General features: G+C 40.2%; 1 protein-coding gene across 5 annotated transcripts in view; it reads right to left on the minus strand.

Annotated features, from left to right (window-relative positions):
• Nucleotides 1-22154, minus strand: part of LOC114028524 (OTU domain-containing protein 3-like) — a 42116-nt gene extending 19962 nt beyond the window's left edge. For 3 of the 5 annotated variants that reach the window (XR_003567368.1, XR_003567369.1, XR_003567370.1), the window contains exons 1-8: nt 21943-22154; nt 16294-16442; nt 14666-14778; nt 13025-13147; nt 11483-11614; nt 10765-10861; nt 9742-9947; nt 3376-6722 (exon numbers count right to left, since the gene is read on the minus strand). Coding sequence is in view for 1 of the 5 variants with exons in the window: in XM_027842793.1 (XP_027698594.1) it covers nt 6546-6722; nt 9742-9947; nt 10765-10861; nt 11483-11614; nt 13025-13147; nt 14666-14778; nt 16294-16442; nt 21943-22154 (1209 nt within the window). In the remaining 4 variants the exon portion in view is untranslated. Of the gene's footprint in view, nt 1-2614; nt 6723-9741; nt 9948-10764; nt 10862-11482; nt 11615-13024; nt 13148-14665; nt 14779-16293; nt 16443-21942 lie in introns of those variants that run through there. The other 2 variants (XR_003567367.1, XM_027842793.1) reach the window with 2 other exon arrangements.
• Nucleotides 22155-22994: the final 840 nt, after the last annotated feature.

Raw genomic sequence — 22994 nt, forward strand, 5'->3', positions numbered from 1 at the left:
TATAACTGGCCCACTACAAATCATGGAACACCATGATCTCAGAAGAATTAAAATGGCAACCCAAAAGGCAATGGAAAGATTAATGATAGTTATTAAGCAACTAGCATGTTACTAATGATTGTGAGAAATATAAAAAGATATTATAAAGGACATACATGACCAGAAAAGAAGGTTAAGGATACTCACAATAACAAGAATGAAACAACAGATGGACAGCCAAAACAGTACACTAATTCCACAAAATTTTAAGAGAACAAGAGGAAAATCTCTGGTACATTCAATAAACCCTTTATGTATGATTTAAGGGTGATATAGACTAGAACAGCACAGAATAAAAAGACACTGAAGAAGTCACACATCAGTGGAAGAAATAGCCACACCAAAGTATAACCCAAGATTCTCAAAAATGCCAAAATTGTGTTCACATGTATAAGAATTTACCATGGAACTCCTACACTCCTACAGGAGTGAGAGAAAGACTAGGGGTGCTGATTGTATTGCTCTGTGAAGTAATAACTTCACACTTGAATTTCCACCCGTTTTTTTCCCAAGGTAATCATTAGCAGCTTAGAAAGAGAGAGAGAAAGACGCACTCCATCTTTTTTCCATTTGAATATTAATCTTTGGCAGTATCACAAATTACTCACCCAGAGCAAGAATGGTCTCAGACCTAGAGGTGATATACATGAAATAAATTCTGTGTTCTTGACCATAAAAGGGCATCTGCATACTTGCTGGCAACACTACTCTGAGTAACTTAAGGACTATTTGGAGGGAGGAAAGAAGGTCATTTGACTACCACAACCACTTATTTTAGCCCAGGTTAAAAGCTGTTTCAAGTTCATTCCTCAAATGGATATAGAGTTGGACCCCAAAAGTAGTATGGCATGTGCACCCATTTTTCACATATGACTTGGTTTGGTGAAAATAAAGCCAAACATTTTGGCCCTATTCTTTACAGAGATGGGGTGGTACAGAATACTACATATAAGATCATATACTTTTTGCATACACTGGTTGGTTTTGCTGTACTCCTTTTGTTTTTGTTTTTTTATTTGCATATTGGGAAGTGTAGGTGATTAAAATGTATTTTCAAAAAAGAAAAGAAAGCCAAGAGTGCCAACAACCATACACCAGCCATTCTCAGTCTCACTCACTCACAAAATGTGATCACACATTGGTAAAACAACTTTAAAGTTGGTTTTTAATCTAGATTTCATCAGAATACAAAACTCCATTTTCATAGATAAAGTGGCACATCTTTGCAGCTTCTATTGCACCAAGAATTTAAAATTAAAAACACAAAACAAAAACATTTGGTTTGAAAACACTGCAAATAGCCAAGTACAGTACTTTGGTAAATCAAAAATAAAAAAGGCTTATATTGACAGAATTTAAAAAAAAAAGAAAAAACACTTTGGGGTGTAAACTACAGACATCAGATTCTAGGACACGTTTCTCATCATCAATTTCCATAGATAAGGTAAGACGTGCTAAGTCTATGGATCATGACCCCATGGAGGTCTTAAATATCTCCAAACTGAAGCTAGAACAAGTGTAGTGCTATCTGACAAAAGAGAAGGCCCCTCGTACATAGACACGCATTCACATCCTTCGTAAAAGGCATGGTAGTACACCAGCACCCCAGCTGCAGACCCAAGGGCAGGCAGTTTGACATGACAATTCACCTCTCTCCTTTCTTTCTTTTATGTGAATGTATGGCTGTTGAAGTATACCAGATTGATAGCCAGGGAAACCAGATGCCCTTTAATCCACAGAAAAAGGGGAAGTAAAGGCAGAACAACATATGGTTCACACCCAAACACTACCATGTCAGAAGCTCTAACAAAGAGAGCAGCCAGAGGAACAAACAGTAGGTTGGGTCTCCAAGTCCAAGTTCAAATCATTGTAAGGAAATCGTACAAGTAATCTTTTGCATATTCCCTGATGAGGACTGGCGTTACACCTGCCAATCCACTTCATGTGGACTACAGAATCATCATTAAGTGATAAATTACCTCGCACTCCTACCAACCCTGATGAGAGTCAGGTAATGTGGGCAAAGGGAGAAGGCCGGGATGGGCGGGGGGGGGGGTTTGGTTCTGTATCACTGGTGTAGCTGCCTTAAATGAAATTTACTGTATAAAAATTTATGCTTTTGGAAATAAGTTTCAAAAATTGGTGCCCACACTACTAAATATCTAAACAGAAACATCCAGGAAACAGACATGGCATACATCTCTCATATGGCTCTATCCTCAAGATATACATTTTGAGATAGAGCACAGTATTTGCACTTTGTGACTTACTGTCAATATTATTATGTCCTCATAAAATCACCATCTTTCATTTAAACATATGATTTTAAAGGGATTCTGATCATTTTCAGCATTAGGCAGCATGGTGTCATAGAAAGAGTGCTGGTTTGGGAGTCAATAGACCTGGGTTCAAATCCTGCCTCTGACAATTATCAGTTATGTGACCATGAGCAAGCCACTTCCCTTTTCTAAGCCTCAGGTTCCACATCTGTAAAATGGGGATAACACTTGCACTACCAGTCTCACAGGGTTGTTGTGGGAAAAGTACTTTGTTACAGTATTATGTAAATATGAGTTATTATTATCACAACTTGGGGACAAAACTTAAAATTTTAGCTTAGTCAATTTAAAAAATGTATTTTCAACTTTGTTGGAAGACATCTCCCTGTAAAAAGTGATGTCTATTAATCAATGATGCCATCCATGTCAACACAATTGTATGAAGCTCTCTGATTTTGAATGATACCTACTCTGAAGTCTGAGATGAATAACACTAGGAAATAACTAAGACCAACAATATGCAGGCAAATTGTATAATTTCTGTAGTTAAAAGCTTTGAAATGAATAGTGCCCTGAGGCCAAAATGTGCATACCTGTACTTCTACTCCAAAAAAATGGGGAAGAACTAAGACTACATATGCAATAAACTGTACTATTTGTCTTTATAAGGATCTAGTTGGCAAGCATGCTTTTCTGAGGTTACTTCTGCCCCAGAATATACATTTGAATTTCTTTACTTCCTGCTTTGAAAATGATCAAAAGTTTCATTAGAATTTAGCATTTCAGAAATGGTGAACTGAGATCACTATTGTTGACCTAATAAAACCCAGGAAAGGCCTAGAGGAGGGTTCCCTTAAACTAGAAAAACTGCAGCAGTGGAATCAAGATCTACCATTAGTTGAAAGGGGATGTCAGGGCATATTTACAATGGGAGCTTGCTGAATGCCCAACACAGCCCATTTAACTCATTCACAAAAGGTTTTCCCCTCTTCAATTGTACTTTCACAGGCAAAGGCTTCCCTAGAGTATCATTAGCAGAACATTAGAAATTACCTACATTCCGGCTTCTCCTGAGCCCAGGTCTAGTTGCTCCATAGGAGAGGTCACACAGTGCAAACCCTTGATGCCAAGAGAGCTATGGACATGTTTTCTGTGCTTATGGAAGAAACTCTAGATGGTCCTCAACTAGCAGTTATGAGTTTTCTTTTTGCCACAACTTCCACACCCAGAGATCATACCTGAAAGCATAGATTCAATGTGTCAAAAGAGTATTATGCTTCTTAAACACATACACACACACACACACACACACACACACACACACACACACACAGAAAATCTAATTCCACAATCCATTCTGGTAGCTTCTAGGAGTACTAAATATAATTGCTCTGACCCATTCATTTCTCTCTGGTTCAGCTGCTACCAATGAGGTTTTTTTCCCTTCCCACCCTAATATGAAAAATTCTTTTAAAACTTTTATAAATGCAGTGCTACTAACTAAACTACCACAGAGCTTCTCAGTGCTCCCTTCTTTTCTCTGCAGTAAGAGCATTCAGGGATAATTTCACTGAACACTAAATAGCTCCCAATGACATGAAAGTTAAGCATAGATTCAATCCCTAATCATGATTCAAATGGGTGACCCTGGCTAGGCTGGCAGCCACCAATAAGTTGTCTTAGCAGATATTCAAAATATACAGCTTTCCAAATTGTGGCTGCATACTAATGTCAAGGCCCTATCAAGGGGCATACATAGATTCCATTTATCCTGCTTTATGGGAAACTGAGGCAATAAATTCTTAAATCAAATCTTGAGCTAAAAGATGCCTACTAAGATAAAAATCCATATTCCCAATTCCTAAAAATTAGCACTTAAACAGTACCAATTTACAACTGAAGAAGTGAGAGAAAACAATAAAACAAATCACTGAAGCAGCTAGTTGATGATTAGAGCCACTGTCATTTAATCCCAGAAATTTTATGGATTATAAATTACCCAATCCCAGAAACAACAAGATATGACAAAATAAATGTCCTTTAATCTTTATAGTGCCTCCCAAATTCCTAGATATAGATATGCTCCTCTTGACCACTAACAGTGACCAATGAAGCAAAGAGGTAGTTTCCTCTAATATTTCCTACAATGGGTCCCTTCAGTTACCTCTGATTAAAAATTCTGCTGAATTTCACGTTCACGTCACTCTTCCTGTTCTGTCTGATGGGGCCCACTCTCCTCTGTCAGCTGTCACATAGGAGTACAAACCCAACAGAACAGAAAGACATCTCATTCAGAAAAAGCTTGGTCCCAATTAGGAATGTGCCCAGAGATGAACACCAACAGAGTAACCAACCTTAAATTATGTTTATAAAAGTGTTCGGGAACACTCAAAGCTAGCTCTCAAAGATAAAAGGAATCTTGGGATTCTACAATATGCAGAAAGAAAAAAGCTATTGACCAGTATGCGTGGTCTGTCTCCACCTAGCTGTTTAAGAAACCTGATAAATATTACAATCTGCACTCTGGAAAACGACCAAACCACAATGTCCTGGGAACAATCACGGGAAAATGTTAATGTTTCAACCAAAAGGTCATCAAAATGGAGAGAAAAAAAATCAAAACACATCATTCAAACCAAAGAAAGTATAAATGCTGCTGCTAAAAAGATAATTCCATGAATCCAGGGCCAGCCCAGACAACAGTATCTATACAATTCAAATATTGCTTTTATAGGTCTCCCTTCTGGGAATCTTTACAACTGGGGTAACTTTTTTTTTTAAATGGGAAATCAGCTCATAATACAACGTATGACTCATTAAGTACTGTTTTCACACAAATCAGTCAAAATTTGAAGATTAGACACCATATACACAGATATTCCCAGATAGAAAAGTTTTCCTTCACACAAGCTAAGAATCCTGAGAAAACATGCTGAAATTGCTCAAGCCTTGCTATGCAATTTCAGAATTAGACTTATAGTTTAAGGACCTTTAGCCAAGATACCTGTTCCGACCCGTGATCCACAATGACAATGCAATGAGCTCTTTGTACTATCAAAATCCCAAGAATGAGAAATAAGTTCATTATTACAAGGAATTTGATTTCCATGACACTAAAGAAATTTTAATTCATGGATCAACACAGTTAAGTTCCCTTGACATCTCTGATAGCAACTTTCCAAATCTAAAATAGAGGGGAAGAAATCTGAGATGTTTAAAATGTCAACTTGGGGGAAAAAGACAAAAACAAAAATCATTCTTCCTAACATATATGGTTCTCCCTTTACAAAAACAGTCCTACACATAAAGAATCCCTTTGAAGGCAGGTTCTTCTCAGACACTGGGTCAGGAAATTCCTTGACCTCCCCTTTCATTGCTATGAAAGAGAAGAAAATCCTGTTCCAGTCATGTCCAAAGTTCCAGAAATGTTTTGTAAACAATAAGGCAATCTTTTCCATTTCAAAGAAATGGTTATCAAGAAATCTTCAATTCTACTTTTTCTTTCTTCCCTCTTTAACAGTCAGAAGCATTAGCGAGCATATGGCTTGAGTACAACTAGACATGAAAAGCACCTGGTCCAGGTTGAAACTCAAAATCCAAGAGGGGGAGAAATCTAAATTACTCGATTTTCACCCTTACTATAGGCCCCATCTGCCCCTACATTATACAGCTTTGGAAAAACAGTTCCTGAATTTTTTCTATACAATTAGGATCAGAAGAAAATAAAAGAAATCTAAACTTGTTCCTGAGTTGGAGATCATTTGCAAACTACCCTGTATATTAATGTCTGCATATAAACCAGGGAAAGAAAAAAGGCTTATCATTCTAAATTTGAAACTACTAACCTGAATTAATTCATGAACAATACAGCAAAACTCACCCCAAACATTAAGGAAAGAGTCCATAACCACTGAACTCATTGTCAGGAAGAGCAGAGCTACACTTAAAATGTTCCACTGACCTAATTAACCATTCCTAAATTCTTGAGTTTTACAGAAGGTGATTTTTTACTGCACGTGTGGTCAAAACAACAACAAAAAAGAACACATCACTAATGAAAAGCTAAATTAAAAAGAGCTAGGGACAAACTAATATTTTTGAATATGTTTTGTAAGCATTTTCCTTTCTTTTTTTTTTAAATGATGGCCTTATCAGAAAGCTTAGTCTATTTCCTATTCAGCAATCCATTTTCCATCAGCTTATCGCTTTAGAAGACACCAAGAGCAGTCAAATGTTGAGAGCAGCAAAGGTCTTCACCAAGGTGACCTGTGCATTAGCATCTGCCTCGCTGCGATTGTTATCGGGGTTGTTACTCCTGTTCTCCTGGGCTCTCTGGCGGTGTCGCTCCTCCTGGCGCTTCTTCTTCTCCAGGCGCTGCTGCTCTCTCTTTTGTTTATTTGTTACCTGAAAGAGAAGACTGTCCATATCAGTACAAGCACATCTGACGCAGAGAGCTGCTGCCTCTAAGAAAGGAGAAACAGCAGGTGCGTGCAAACCTCCCCCCCACACACACACACAGACACATGTGAACACACACTTTAGCTTTTCTGTAGGAACTCAGAAAACTTTCAACAGTAAAAGAAATAACGTGATTACCACTTTTAAGTCCACCTCCCAGTTGAAATATAAGAAAACAAAATAATTAATTTCATTCTCCATTCTCTAGTTTTCCCTTCATGAGCCAATATTCAAAGAGAGTTATGCCACTTCCCAAATTATCTAGTAACCTGAAAAATGGAAATTAAAATACTTTTAAGGGAATCTCACACCCATCGTTCTTAAAAACTGCTAAAAACAATAAAATTCAATGTTAGTGGTACTATTGTGAAAATGGGCACTCTATTAAAATGTTGACAGACTGTGAAATGGTGCAAGCTTTTTGGAGAGCAATCTATTAAGTATTAAGTCCCTACTATGTCCCAGTTACTCTACTAGGCAGGAAAGATACAAAACAAAAATGAAACCATCCAGACCCTCAAGGAGCTCACATTCTATCAGAGGAGAATAAGTCTGATGGGGGGCAGCTAGGTGGCGCAGTGGATAGAGCACCAGCCCTGAAGTCAGGAGGACCTGAGTTCAAATCCGGCCTCAGACCAAACACTTGACACTTACTAGCTGTGTGACCCTGGGCAAGTCACTTAACCCCAATTGCCTAAAAATTGAAAAAATTTTAAAAAAAAAAGAAGACATCTGATAGGAAATGGATATGTAAAATTAAATATCACGGCACTAACAACTAGGGCGCAGCAGAGGCAGCAAGGCCTGCATACAAAGGGACACCTGAGTTAAGCTTTAAAGGAAAATGAGGAATTGGAGAAGTGGAGGTAAAGGGGTAAGGAGTGGAGGTGAAGGAGTGTGAGGTATAGAAAGAAGGCTAAAACATAACAGTACATGAAGGAGAATGATGAATCAGGCTAGAAAGGCAGTTTGGAGTTAGGTTATGAAGGACTTAAGGAGTCTGTATTTGATCCTAAAGGGATGCCACTAGAGTAAACTGAGAAGGAGAATGGCATGGCCAGACCTGTGCTTCAGGACCATTGACTTGGCAGTTGTGTGGAAGATGGACTGGAGAGAGGAGAGACCTTAGGCAGGGAAATTCCTCTAATAGTGCAGGGAAGAAAGGATGAGGGTCTGGACTAAGGTAGGAGCTTTGTGAGTGGAGAAAAGGGGACAGAGGTTGTAGAAGCAGAATTGACAAGACTTAGCAACTGACTGGAGATGCGGGGGAAGGAGAGAAGGGAATTCAAGATTACAAGCCTGGGCATGAGAAAGCAGCAGGTCCTTCACGGAACAGAAAAATTCAGAGGAGGTGTGGATTTGGACGGGAAAAATAAGTTCTGCTTTGAACATGCTGAATTTGAGATGCCTACAAGACATCCTGTTCAAAATGCCCAACAGGCATTTATTTGGTAATGAAGGATGGGAGCTTGAAAGAGCAAAAGGTCTAGATGTATAGCTCTAAGAGGAAACTTTATTAAGATGAAAATTAAACCTGTCAGTGCCGATGAGATCATCATATTAGTAAAAGTTAAAAACTGACTATATCTTTTGACCCAGCAATCACATTGCTGGGACTATATCCTAAGGATGCTATTAAAAGAGGAAAAAAACCTTCAAAAAAAATTGTACAAAGGTATTTTCTGTACAAAAGTATTCATAGCTACTTTTCTGTAACAGCAAAAAACAAGAAACCCATACATCCAACAACTAGAGAATGGTTGAATTTATAGTATATCAATGTGACAATATTACTGTGCCACAAAAAGTAACAAATATTAAAATAAATATGGACAAATATAAATAACACAGAACAAAGTTAGCAGAATTAAAAGAACGTACACATTGATGATTATATTAAAAAGGACCACAAAACTTTTTAAGCACACAAAAGAGATTAGAAAAAGACACAGAACTACAATCATATTATTGTCAATATTTTTAATCAAATAATAATACAGATTCTACAGTATTATTTGGAACTTAGTGCCAAAAAGTTTCATTTGTATTTTTAGTGAACACAAAAGGCGCTTGCACGTGTGTACACACACACACACACACACACACACACACACACACACCCCAAAGAAGTACCCAATCAAAGTCCAGGCCAAACAGATTAGCTTACCACAAAACCCAGTAAATTGGACACAGTAAGCACTTAATCTTTTATTCATTTTCACTCATTCGCCACTCAAAATATAACATACTATATGACAAGTTCCTTTCCACTAATCTAATGACAAGGAAAGTCTCTATGTGTGACCTTATCTTGAGCTACTTTGGATCACAAGATCTTTTTTTTTTAAGTAAATCTGAATATTTAAAATGAATCTCAGTAATTGTATCAAATTTCATATTTAGTCCAGAAAAAAAGATTGAGGAAAAATAACAACTCTTTTCAAATACCTAGTGTGTTGTCACATGAAAGAAGAGTTATTATTCCTTTATTATTCTATGCAGCTCCAGAGGGCATAATTAGAACTAAAGGATGGAAGTTACAGGAAGATAAGATTTTGGATTAGCATAAGGAGAAACTTCCTAATAATCAGAACTGTCCAAAAGTGGAATGGACTATCTTAGTGCATCTCCTTCATTAGAAATATTCTAGTGGAGACTAGCTGTAGAGCAATGGTGTCAAACTCAAATAGAATAGGATCCCTGTGGCCACTAAGAAAACCACAAATTAACATTATCTATGTTGTATTGTATTTTTATTTTGTTAAACACTTCCCAATTACATTTTAATCTGGTCTAGCCCCTGAGTTTGACACCTCTGCTGTAGGAGAAGGCACTTGTGCCGTAAAAAGTTGTTAATAACTGTAGATGGAGATACTTTGGGGTTCCTTCCAACTGAGTCTTTAATTCCAAATATCTTTAATAAAGAGCATCCCGCCATCACACTTTCCACTCCCCTCATATATACCTTGAGGGGCTGGCTTTTACTTGTTTTGTTTTCTCCAACAGGACTGCTTTGTGTTTTATTGTTTTCATTTCCACTTTCACTTAAGCCTTGACTTCCAAAGATTCTATTACCACTGCCGCCCTCCTCCCATATGGAGCCACGCTGTTTCTGAGCTCTGCCATAGATCTCTGGTTTCTCCTCTGCCTCATCCAAAGAAAGGTATTGTGCTGAAATAAATTGAGAACCCAAGAAGTTAAAAGAATACAGCTGCCATGTTAAATGACTCCAGGGCTAATTGAGTCCCCAGCACATTATCATTTAGGAAGCCAGCTTTCCTGAGGTATTCTGCTAGCAAGCCACAAATATCAATTGATCACAGCAGGAAATAAAGAACCCCAAAAGGCTGAAAGACTTTAGGTAAGTGGACACAAACACACACACAAAAAACCTGATGCTCTTTCCCATGATCAGCCTTCATACAAATTAAGTAAGGTGCTTCCGCTTTCAGCATAAGTTTTTGAGAACATGTCCTCATTTTCATTTAACTCCCTAAAGAAAGAATATTGCCAGAGTCACAAAATCTAAGATACAGTAACTCCACCCTTTGGAGTACATATAATAATATACATATGGAGTATATAACACTAAGTAAAAAATCTGACAAACACAAGTATCTGGAAAACTACATGGCTGAAGATAAATGATGAGGTAATATTAGACCTTTCATCTCTGCAGCCCTAGTAAAGATCTACAATTCAAGATGATAGAGATTTTAAAAACTATCATTTGATAGAGGCTGGTGATTTAGATAACATGGGAGAGTCTAGCTTAGGATTCCAAATAGTATAATTAGGTACACTGTCCTTCCATTCCATTTTAATTGGAATGGTTCTCACAACTACGAAGCAAAAGAACTCTACCTAGAGGAGCTGATGCTAACAAAAACTATGATGTTCATAGTTTGGGAGCAGAGGAATACAGACCTCACTTTCCATTAATGCTAATTCGTTTTGCAGGTTTATAAGCAGTATGTTATCTACTTACGGTTTCTTTTCCCCTGATTCATCTGTACCATCGCAAGTATTGCAGATTCAATGTTATAATTCTCAGCTTCCAAGTTCTGGACTATTAAATTAACATCCTACCCAAAAAACAGAAAGATATGTCAATATCCTATTTACATGTTCCTATCCAATTTCATTACAGCAACTTAATAAAATATGGCAACTGCCCTCGTTAAAGATATCTATATACTTTACTCATTATAGAGAACTCCTTCATTTCAACAATACAGAACATTACCTTAGAATATGTACCTAGAGTGATCAATTAAGCCTTTCGGATAACTTTGGGGCAGAGCTAAATACTAGTTTAGTTTCCTACTTTTAATGTAAAAAGTTCCCTTTTTTAATAGTTTTTTTTTTACCAATACTCAGCACTAATTAAAAAAAACACATATGCTAGTTTTATAATGAGAACAATAGCAGGCAAATTTACAAAATGAAAGGGAAATAAGTGATGTTCATTAAAATTGAAAAAAAAATCCTATCATATATAATTAGCCAATGTAACTCAATAAGTACAGTATTGTGAGGCAGGAATCAGAATTCTCGTGAAACTATCTGGGCACAACCGGCACACTTTTAGTCCAGAGAGTGGAGGTCTTCTCAGCAGTACTAACACCGCAAACTACAGTCAACAAGAGCTACGTCCTTTCACTAACGTTGCTTACAAAGTATTTTTCTACTATGCAGATACTAACTGAACATCCAGTTGCATTACAAACTTTCTGCACAGCATCTTCTACTTCATCTTTCAAGTCATCTTCAAAGTCATCCTCCTTTGACTTAATCTTCTCTCTCTTATTTGATTCATCTTTATTAAGCATCTGAAACTAAAAACATTTTAATTTGGAGACAAGAATCATGGACTGGACTTACTGTCTTTACTGTCTTCATTCGAAGCAGTTCTGATCTCAAAGAAAATAAAAAGGATGGAAGAAAAATGATGAAAAACATATTAACATATTTCAAGACCGCTTAAATACAGTAGCAATAAGCGGGTGGGCCAACATTTCATTCAGGCAAGGAGACTAAGACGACACCCCCCCACACACAAAAAAGGCATCTAAGTGCAGCCACCGCATTGTTTCTGCTTAACTGTTTTTCTTTGTTACAATAAGGGAGGAGGTGTTTTCTTCCAGAAGCAACTGTGATGTACAGACAGAAGGCCTCAATATAAAAAGACATCTAAGACAACTGGTGGGAGAGGGAGGGGGCAAGGCAATGGGATTAAGTGACTTGCCCAGGGTCACACAGCTAGTAAGTGTCTGAGGCTGGATTGAACTCAGATCCTCCTCAGAACTCCAGGACCAGTGGTCTATCCACCCAGCTGCCCCCTAAGACACTTATTGAACTGTCTTAGATATGGAGCAGCATCAGCCCAGTCTATACCAAACAGATAACATCCATAGCTATTCTTTATGATCCTAGAAACCATATTGATAGTAACTGTTTAACATTAGAGGCAAACATCTCCCAGCGAAGAGCCAGAAGCAAGAATAGAAGAACCCACCCCCACCCCAAACCCCTCTGCATGGCCTTAGCCCTGAATTACTGCAACAAGAAAGGGCTTGTCTACTTTTAGATATTGTTTAAAGACAAATGATGGGCTAAAACCACCAGCACATATCTTTCATCTGGTTCCCTGGGTTTTGACTAAAATCAACAAGTCAGGATCTAATATCATTGCCACTCTAGTTGATCAACCCCATCTGACCAGAATTTATCTAACCTCACATACCTAATTCCATAAAGATGTCCCTATCACACTCAGTTAATAGCAAGTTCAAGTTCCATAATCACAAAGAACAATCCACTCCTGGGTCCCTAAAACCCTTCATGTACCTAATTTACCCATAAGCGATATCATGCCTTAGTTTGTAAGGAAGAAAAGGAAGCACTGAGTCATCATCTCTGCCTCTAGTCTACATTGGGAATCAGGCAAGGAAAATGCTACTTCATATAAAAACCAAAAGTGAAAGCAAAATAATAAGTGATAGAGTGAAAACTTCAGTGAAAGGAGTACCAACTGCTTCTACAAGAAGCAGAAAGTAGTCTGGTGAGAAAACATTACCTGTTTCATCTACCTGAGCCGAATGAGAAACAAACCAACCCTGCAGCTCTCTAAAGCTAGCTCTCCACGAAACATCCGTATTAGCTACTGAACCCCAATAGTACCCTCTGCTTTCTCTCAAGGGCTACTATTATAGGGCTACGGAATTCGGGAGGAAGACCATGCTCACGTCTGTCTGAAGATGGGCAGGCGCTTCTGAATTATCATTGATTCTCCGAACGCTGTCATAGTGTTCACCATAGCGATATGCAATGTGCAGCTCCCTGACGTTGGCTTTATCCGTACCACGAATCTGAAAGCAAAGCAGGAAGAAATGTGTGCAGCAACAAACACAGAAACCCTGTTCCACACCCAGTAACCCTTCCAGCGACACTGCTTTTCTATAAGGGAAGAAGGCCCAATATGCCTGTAGGAATTACCTTGCAAAGGCCACAAGAACTTCACATTGTATATGGCCTTTAGAAACAGAAACCAAGCTGGCTTTCAGTTACTGATTATGCCATCCACACCCTCTGACCCGGAGATCCCACTGCTAGGCATATACTCCAAAGTGGTCAATGAAAGAAGGAAAAGGTGCCAGATACCAAAATGTCTCCAAGTCGCCAGTCTCTAACACTGCATTACACAGCAAGCATTTACTCGATGTCTGCTGAACTGAAGCTTCTGAGCTGTATGATCCTGGTCAAGTCCCAACCTGAAGAGCCTGAGCTTCCACACCTTTAAAATGAAGCTAACACCAGCACCACCCGTCGCCAAGGGGGCTGGTAAGGAGAGTGGTTCTACAAATCCTAAAGAATAGCAGAGAAGAAGCCAACAGACAGCAGAGACTGGACTGTCTGATACAAATGTGAGGGACTATTCTTATCCAAGGTATTCATTTTTACAAAAATTTATCTTTTTTAGTATACAGATAGCCTTCCCTTTTTCCTACTCACAATAAAAAATGAAACAGAACTGGAATTCCATACACTGTTAGGTATAGTGAGGTGGTACAATGAGAGCACTGAGCCTAGAGTTCACTCAGATACCTACCAGATGGGTGAGCCTGGGCAAGTTATGGTTTGCTTCAGGTTCCTGTAAAATGGGGATAATAGCAGTACCCATCTCCCAGGTTCAAGTAAGGTAATAATTAATAATGCTCAGCACAGTGATGGCACATAGTAAGCACTATATAAATGTTACCTGTTGTTATAATTTCTACATACCCCAACTCAGAATTGTAATAAAGGAATACTTCACCTTAAAATCCTCATTTCTAAAAATTCTCCTTAAAATTCTCAAATAAATTTCTGAATTGGCATTTCTAGAATACTATAGGTGGTATGGCTCTCTTTGTTCCCACAGAACCAATTATGTCATTCAAACGCTCCTGGGGGTGATAGGTCTTAAAGTATGCTTAACCCAAAGTAGACACTTAATAAATGCTTGCTGGTTGATTAACTTCCTATAAACTTCAGTGAATCAGTGTGTACTTTTATATTACAATTCCATTCCTGTGCACAACTACATTACCTCTCAATGGCATTCACTTTAATTACTGCAAGTTTTTCCACCATAAGCCACCAACTACATTTCTAGTCACATTACTTAAGACCCCAGGACAAGTCATTTTGGCCATTCATTGCTTTAGACAACTGAGATAAAAAGTTACAAAGAAGGAGCTGACATACCTCCTGGGTTGAGGGAATCTTCTCATCTGAGAGTTCTCTATACCAATGGAATCACAGATCCAGTCCCTCTCATTCACTTAAAGAAGCCCCAAAGTTATTTATAAATGACTTTCCTTCAAATTCTCTACTAAGTGACTTACCTGCCACAAAGGGGCATTAAGCTGATGAATAACAACATTCATTTGATGATTTCTTGCAAAGGCTACAATTGCATCATTTCCAGCAAAAGTACCAGGTTTTGCCAAACTGGCAACTAAATGAAAATGGGAGAAAAATGAAGGCTTCAGGAGAGAATGCTCAAAATGCAAACAAAGCTTCGAAGATTCTGCCACACACAAAGACAAGGAGGAGTACGTAGGACTCATCATAAATAGCTATAGATCAAGTACATTTCTAGCAAGAAATACCTACATCAGCTGTGGATGCCTTGCCTGAAATGCTTACAGAAAAGATGGGAGATTTGATGTGGTCATAAAAAGATTGTGACTTGTAAAAAAGAACTAGGGAATCCAGACTCAAGAGTTACAGGTTCCCAAGCAAGGAGCAAGACTGAGATTGAAGTCTTAAAACCACTAAGCTATGTGGTATCCACAGAGAAGTGGAATTCACAAGTCATTTTTAAGATGCTAACTCATTTTATTTTCTTCTAGACTCACTGCAAAGTGTTAAAATCATAATATAATGGAATGATTCTTATAATAATATTCAAAGAAAGGATTATTTTCCTCAATATTCAGGAGTATTCCACTCTTGGAAAAAAAAGTTACATTTTTAAATAAATGTCTTATAATTTTCCACAACATATGTAAGGACTGGCTTCCAAACCTTTAATCTGACACAGATGGCAGATGTGTAGATTAGAATTCTTTCATCTCTGCTATAACAGAGTCTTTCCCTCAGTCGTTTCATTCTCATTCCTATATGCCTCCAAAGGACTACCAGGCATGTTCAGTAGCATTTTTTTCTAAAAACCATTTCCTAATCTACATATGAGTTTTTCAGGAAATTAAATAACTGAAAGCTCCTATTCTCCTTAGGGCCCCAACACCAAACTCAACAAATTACTCTGACTAAAAACATTCAGAATGCAATTCACATTTGCAAAGGGACAAACTCATTTTGTAAAATGCGCATAATTTGGCTAAACATTACTTAACTGATCTGTGTAGAAAATAATCCGAGAATTTTGCCTAAGGTATGTCAGTCTAATGTGTAAAAACCAAAACATTCCAACAAAACTATGGCAATCTCCTCAGAATAAAGGGAGCTCAAACAATACGGCACTGAGTTGTAAAGGAATCGAGTTGAACTCCAGCACTGTTATAGGCTTACAGTGTAACCTTGGGTAAGTCACCACCTCTCAGAGGCTCAGTTACAGAGCAGGCTCTGTAAAAGGAGGGGGCTAGGATAAACGATCTCTAAGCTCCCTTCCAGTTCTAAATAGATCTTATGAGGGACTACTGCAGTTCACTAAACAATACTAACTGTTTATTTAAAGGACTACTTTCCACCTTTCAAGTTGGAACAGGCTTTAAGTGAAAACAAAGCCACAAGACCTACATTTTTTCTTCTCATTTTAAATCATAAGAAATAGAAGTTATAAATCACGACAACGGGTCATCTCAGGATTACCTTAATATTACTTAACTGACATTCATTAAAAAAATTGCTTTTAAAGAATCACTTTGTGATGATACAGTGGAGGTTGCTAATAAATGTAATTACCTAATGCATTTCTCTAAGAGGATATAGTATCCCACTGACCTACCGTGTTTCTCAAAGGGAATATCATCCTCCACAAAAGGTTCAAAATCATCCCGCTGTCTTATCATATAGTCAACAGTCTCCTGTCTGTGTTTGAGATGATTTCGTGAATGTCCCTCTAATTGATCACCAAGAGCTCGGAATAGACAATTGCTGCAAGGAAAGAAGTTTTGGTTAACAATATTTTAATTTTAATAAAGGAAGAAAAAAATAACTAACAAACTGATTCTTATCAAATAAAAGCCTCCAAGGCACTAGACAGTAACTACTCATTTACATAGTCCTTATAGGTTTACAAACTGCTTTCCTCACAGAAATCCATAGTAGACAGCACAAGTATTATCACTTCCATTTTACATAAGAGGAAACTGAGCTCAAAGAGGTTCAATAATCTGCCCAATGTCACCCAGGTAATAAGTGTCAGAACCTTGATTTCAGAGTATTATCTTTTTTTTTTTACTACAAACCCAATGCTCTTTGCATTACACCATATTGTCATAAATCCTCACAGGTGGATTTATGGAAAGACTCAGCTCTTTACCTTCCCAGGGTAAATATGTAAGAGGAGAAGAGCCCATGCTGCCTTCATAGATTCCCTCACATTTATCTAATGCTCTAAGGCTTACAACCCTTTGAAGTACAAAGTACAAATACTATTCTTTGCATTTTATGGAGGAATAAAGTAATGCTCAGAGAAGTAAAGTACTTGCCTGCAGGCACACAGCTACCAAATGGGAAAGGAGAATTTGATCTACTGGCTCCAAAGGCAGTGATCTTTCCACTACAATAGTAATAATCTCTCCCCCTTCCCTATCCATTGCGAAGGCAAGAGAAACAAAACCCATTATAAATATGTATAGTCAAACAAAACAAATTTCCACACTAGCCATGTTCAAAATGAAATCTAAAAAAAAAAAAAAAAGAAAGAAGAAGTAAATATGTTTCAATCTGCACATCAGCTCTTTATCTGGAAGTAGAGAACATGTTTCATCAAGAGTACTTTGAAATTTCAGTTGGCCATTGTAATTGTTGTTCAGAGCTCCTCAATCCTTAAGAGAATAGTATCTACTTAAGAAACAATGTGGCATAGTGGGAAAAGCTCTGAACCAGGAGCACAAGACCCTCTGTTCCTGTCCCTATTTACTAGCTATACAATCCTAGAAAAACCACTTAATGCCTCTGGGCCTAGGTTGCCTTATCGGTAAAATAAGGATAATGCTTTACCCTATAAAGACAGAGGGAGGGGCCTAGACCAGATGACTTCTTGAAGTCCCTTCCAGACCCAAGATCTAGGATTTCCCCATATCACCTTAGAAATAGATAGTCTACATGGCAATCCACATCCACTGCCCTCTTTCTGAACCAAGTTTCACTGGAGGTTCAATGACACAGCTATCTCATTACTCATTTTACATAAAGTGTCCAAAAGATAAGTGTTCCTTAGACTAAAGGAGTCTGTCCAGCCAAGCAGCTTGAGAGATAAAAGCTCTTGCATCTGGTCAGAATCCTAAGGAGATAGTGGAGAAACCTATGCAAAAAACATTCATTGAACAAACAACACTATTATGAAATGGAACGTCTTTTTTTCCCCTGACTCCTCACCAATCACCTGGGGATCAACAACACTTAACTCTTGTCAAAGGAAAACCACTCACCTTGGTCACCACAGTTTCCAAATCTAATAATGTTGTTTCTACATCACCAGAAAGAAACAACTTCGAAAGACTGATCATCCCAACAATAAACCATGATTCCAGAGGACAATTGAAATATACTACCAACCTCCTAAGAGAGAGGCGATGGCTTCATGAGCAAAGATTGAGATATATTATTTTTGGACATGGTCAATATGGGAATTTGTTTTGCTTCACTATACATTTTTTATAACAGGTCTTTTTTTCTTTCTTTCTCAATGTGAGGGGGGGAGGCAGAAGGAAGTCAGAGAAGGCAGATTTTCACTGATTTTTTTAAAAATAATTTTTTTGTAAAGACACTAGCTAACCCATGCCCAAGCATCATAAAATCCCAAACTACCAGCAAAGTCAGAACTAGAGATAGGCAAGATAAGTAACTGAAAAGGTAAGGGAAAGTGTGCAGGTAAATTTTTTCATGACTTTAAGATTTTCTAAATAAATTCAAAATAAATATTCTAAATCTTTATTCTAAATATTCTAAGTATATATTTCTAAATAAATTTTAATGCTAGCTGTTATGTCAATTCAGTAATGGCTCAAAATCTCCAAGGGATGGTAACACACAAAATACAACTGTCAGACCCGGCCTGGGATCCACAGTCGGCTCTGGCTGCTCTCCCTTACTATCCCATCATCATCCATGCCCACTGAAGTCATAGCTTTCATGTAGATGTTACCTTCGGTTGCACAATTTTATGAATCACAACAAAGTCTAAAAATACTCAAAGCAGCAGCTGGTTTTTCTATATTCTGAATTTTTTTTCCTCGGGTGATAGCCAGAGGGTGCTCAAAAGTAGAAATCAATAAGCCATTAAATCAGTGCTACAAAACAATTTATGCCAACACCTGTTACTTGCCCAAGGGAATACTTATATGGTGATAGAACCTATCCTTGGCTCTGAGGCAACCACTGGCAGAGCCCACAGGATGATCACAAGCCCTCTAACTCAACAGAATCTAAGCTTCTTGAAGGCAGGGGGTGTTTCACGTTTGTCTCTGTCTTTGTATCCTCAGAATACTACACAGTGTCTTGCACAGTAGGCACTTAATAATGGGTAGAGGGTTGGGAGAACAAATTAGGGAAGACCTCATTGAAGAGATGGTGTTTAGGCTGAGGCTTAGAGGATAAGTAGGATATCAAGAGACAAAGAAGGATGAGAGAATGGAATATGAACAAATGCAGGGAAAGAGGGTCTTTCTTAGAGAACAGCCCAGTCTAGCTGGCTGGAAAGGTAGTCTGGGGTTACACCACTGAAAGCATTGGATGCCAGGTGGCAGTATGAACCACAAGCCCCTTTCTTCACCTTTGAGAGAAAGTGCATGAACCCTGTTTCCACTGAATGTTCTCTTCCATCCCATCGTTCTTGCACTCCTATCTCCTCAGCAGCTGGGAGAAGAGGAGAAAGGCTCTGCCAAGACCTTTCCTGTTCCTACCCTATTCTTCCTTCTCAAAGGACATGTCATGTTTCCAAATCCCCTCCTCTGTGTCTCTCCCTGCCTTTCAGAGGCTTCTTGCCCTGCTCCCTGTCCCCCCCCATTACTCCTGATCCCTGTAACCCCCTCCCCTTCCATCACATGAGCCCTTGTGCCTGCATTTCTTCTTTTCTTGCACTCTCTCCCACTGCCCCCAATCCCCTATGTCCCTCCACTCTCAATTCTTTAACCACTCTCCATCTGTTCCTCCCCTATCCTCTCTCCCCCTAAGAGACTAGATCAAGCCCTGGACCAGAAGGCAAAATACAGGCCTAACTAAGCTTAGTTCCTGGCTCTGATACTTAATAACTGTGAGTGCATTAGCAGTAATCTCACTTCTCTAGGCCTCAGCTTTCCCACCTATAAACACGATGACCCATACAATGAGGAAAGCCATGGGTACAACCCTGAGGAATGAAGTGCACCTAGGATCCTTTTCCCCAGAGATGTTACCTCTGGCTTCCCGCTCCTTCCTCTGTGGACAGTCCTACTTCTCTAGACTCATCCATCTCATCATCCCAAGTCCTTTCTTCCATCTGCCCTCATTCTTACCACTGTCCCATCCTTCCTAACTCAACTCCCTAGTGCACTGTCACTCATTCTGTCCCTGTTTCCTGGGGCTCACCTCACCCAGCCAATCCAATTTAATAAGCAAAGTTCAGAGAACAGGCCTTAGAGTTAGGAAGACCTGGGTTCAAATCCCCACCTGTGGCATATATTGGTGTGACTCTAGGCAAATCACCTAAATGTTTCAGAGTTCCAAGCAATTCTTTTTTTTTTTTTTGGCAATTGGGGTTAAATGACTTGCCCAGGGTCACACAGCTAGTTAGTGACAAGTGTTTGGTCTGAGGCCAGATTTGAACTCAGGTCTTCCTGACTTCAGGGCCAGTACTCTATCCACTGCACCACCTAGCTGCCCCTCAAGCAATTCTAAGCTGAGAGAGAAAGCTCATTATAGGGCAAAGTGCTGGATTTTGAGTCAGTGGAACTGTATCTGAATCCACCTCTCACATTTACTACCCGTAAAATCTTTTGCAAGCTATTCAACCTCTCTGGGTGCCAGTTTTCCCATCTGTAAAATGAAGGGGTTGACTTAGGTGACCCTAAGGTCCCTTCAAGCTCTAAATCTAAGGTGCTAAGGTGAAAAAAGTGTAAAAGAATTTTCCTATACCAATGAAATCACAAGTTTCTGACAAAAACAACAAAGCCCAAGTCAGGCAAGGTAAACGCCAAAACAAAAATCAACCACTCCTTGCCCTCAAGGAGCTTACAGTCTACTGTTCCTAACCCTAACCCCTGGGGATCCAGAAAGGAAGAGGAAGCTCACTTGCTTGCACTCTCTCTCTCTCTCTCTCTCCCCATCTCTCTCTCTCTCTCTCACATACACACACACACACACACACACACACACACACACACACACACACACACCCTATCTCCAAATCTCCTATCCCCAAGGCCAGTACATGTGGTCTGCCTTCACACCCTGGCTCTAATTTAACCTCTCCAGCCTTATTATACATTATTCTTCTCAAACTCCATGGTCCAAACCACCCTTCTTACTGTTCCTGAACTGGATCCTACCTCTCCCATCTCCCTGCCTTTGCTCCAGCAATCCTCCATGACAGGAATGCTCTCCCTCCTCATCACTTCCTTGGCTTCCTTCAAAGCTCATGGCAAATCCCACTTTCTGAAAGAAGCTTTTGGGGACGTGCGGTTTCCTCTGGGATTTACCTCCAATTCACCTCAAGTATATATTCCATACATATATAGTTGTTTTTGAGCTGTCTACCAAATTAGATGGTGGGCTTCAGGAGCCCTTATATAAGGACAGCGTTTGTCGCAGTAACTGTTGCTTTGTCTTTCTTTGTACCTCTAGCGCTTAGCACGGGGCCAGATACATTCTTACACAGTTAAGTGTTTAAGCAATGCCAATAGACGGACTACCGTAGTCTACCCAGACAGTAGCTCCTGGAGGGCAAAATCTGTTTTGTTCTGTTCAGTGTGTGTCTCCTAATGGTATGCATAACAGCTATCGTTTACACAGCGCTTTAAGGTTAGCAAAACGTTTGTCTCGTTTGACACGCACACACATATACAGACATAGACACATACACGCACGCACGCGCACACATACATATACACACACACCCCAACCCTAGGAGGAAGATGCCCCATTTAACAGATGAGGAAACTGAGGCTGAGAAAGGTTAAGCGAGTGCACTTGAAGGTGCTAAATAAACGCTTGCAGACTGACTGCTACCTCCTCACCTCGGCACCTGTTCAGGTCCCCAGATCGCACCTCCGCACCCCTACCTCCCCTGGTCCTCGGACTACGCGCATCCTCCCGGGTCCTGGCAGCGCACGCCTTCTCCCTCCCGCCGCCCCCATTCCCCTCCCCTGTCCTGGCAGCGCGCGCCTCCCCCGTGCCCCCTCCTCCCAGCGGTCGGGCCCCGGCGCGCGCAGCCTCCCCGATCCATCCTCACCCGTCGCCCGGCACCTCGCGCAGCTTGAGCCCCAGGGCCTGCAGCTGGTTGGCGAAACTGACGAACTCCTCCTCGCCGCCGGCGCCGGTCTCTGTCCGGTTCCGCCGCTCCTTGGCCAGGGCTCTCCGAGCCGCGCGCTCGTCCCGCTTCCGCTCCGCCTCGGCCTTCCGGCCGCTGCCCGGCCGACTCTTCACCGCCTGCTTTCGGGACATGACCCAGCCCCCGGCCCAGGCGCCGGGAGGGGGAGACGACGCCCCGAGCGCAGCTGACGAGGCGAGGCAGGCGGCGGCTGCAGCAGCAGCGGCGCCGGGGCAACGGCGGAGCAGCTTCTGCGCTTGCGCCGCGTCCCTCGAGCCTCTGCCTGGCAGCGGCTTCCAGGAGCCCTTGTCACGTGGCCCAGAGCACAGGGTCCTCAGAGAGGAGACAGAGAGCTGGGGCTAGCTAGAGCGGCCCCACAGGGCCGAGTGGTGTTCGTTCCGCCCCCTAGCGACGAAGGTGGTGCTCCGAGGGAGGCAGAGGGCGTGGGGACAGTGTTTTATAGCTGGAAGGAATCTTAAAAGACGATCTGTTCCAACCCTTGCATTCTTTATAGATGAGATGGATGGATGGAGGGATGGAGGGTTGGATGCATAGATGCATGAATGCATGGACAGATGGATGGATAGAGCATGTATTAAATGCTTACTAGGTATAAGACATTGTGCTAAGCACTGGGGCTCCAGATAGAAAATAGGATAGTCTCTGCCCTCAAAGAGTTCACATTCTGATAGGAGGAAACAACACACTTAGGTTTCAGAGGCAAATCAAATGAAAAATATTCCATGGTCTGTAGCATGGGAGCAGCAAAGTAAATGATAATACCTCTTTTATTAAAGTCATTAATTGACTGAGGCCCAAGTGTTGAGGTCTGAGAGGTTGAGACCCCTGAAAGACTGAAGTACAGGACAGGGTCGTCTGGAATGAATTCACAGGCTCAAGCATTCTTTAAGTCAAGGTGGCAAAGATTTATTGTTACGCTTTTCAGCAGGCAAGGATTCTTAAGGAACCTGCAA

The sequence above is a fragment of the Vombatus ursinus genome, unplaced genomic scaffold, assembly GCF_900497805.2.
Source record: "Vombatus ursinus unplaced genomic scaffold, bare-nosed wombat genome assembly UNPS02014884.1, whole genome shotgun sequence".
NCBI classification, from domain to species: Eukaryota; Metazoa; Chordata; class Mammalia; order Diprotodontia; family Vombatidae; genus Vombatus; species Vombatus ursinus.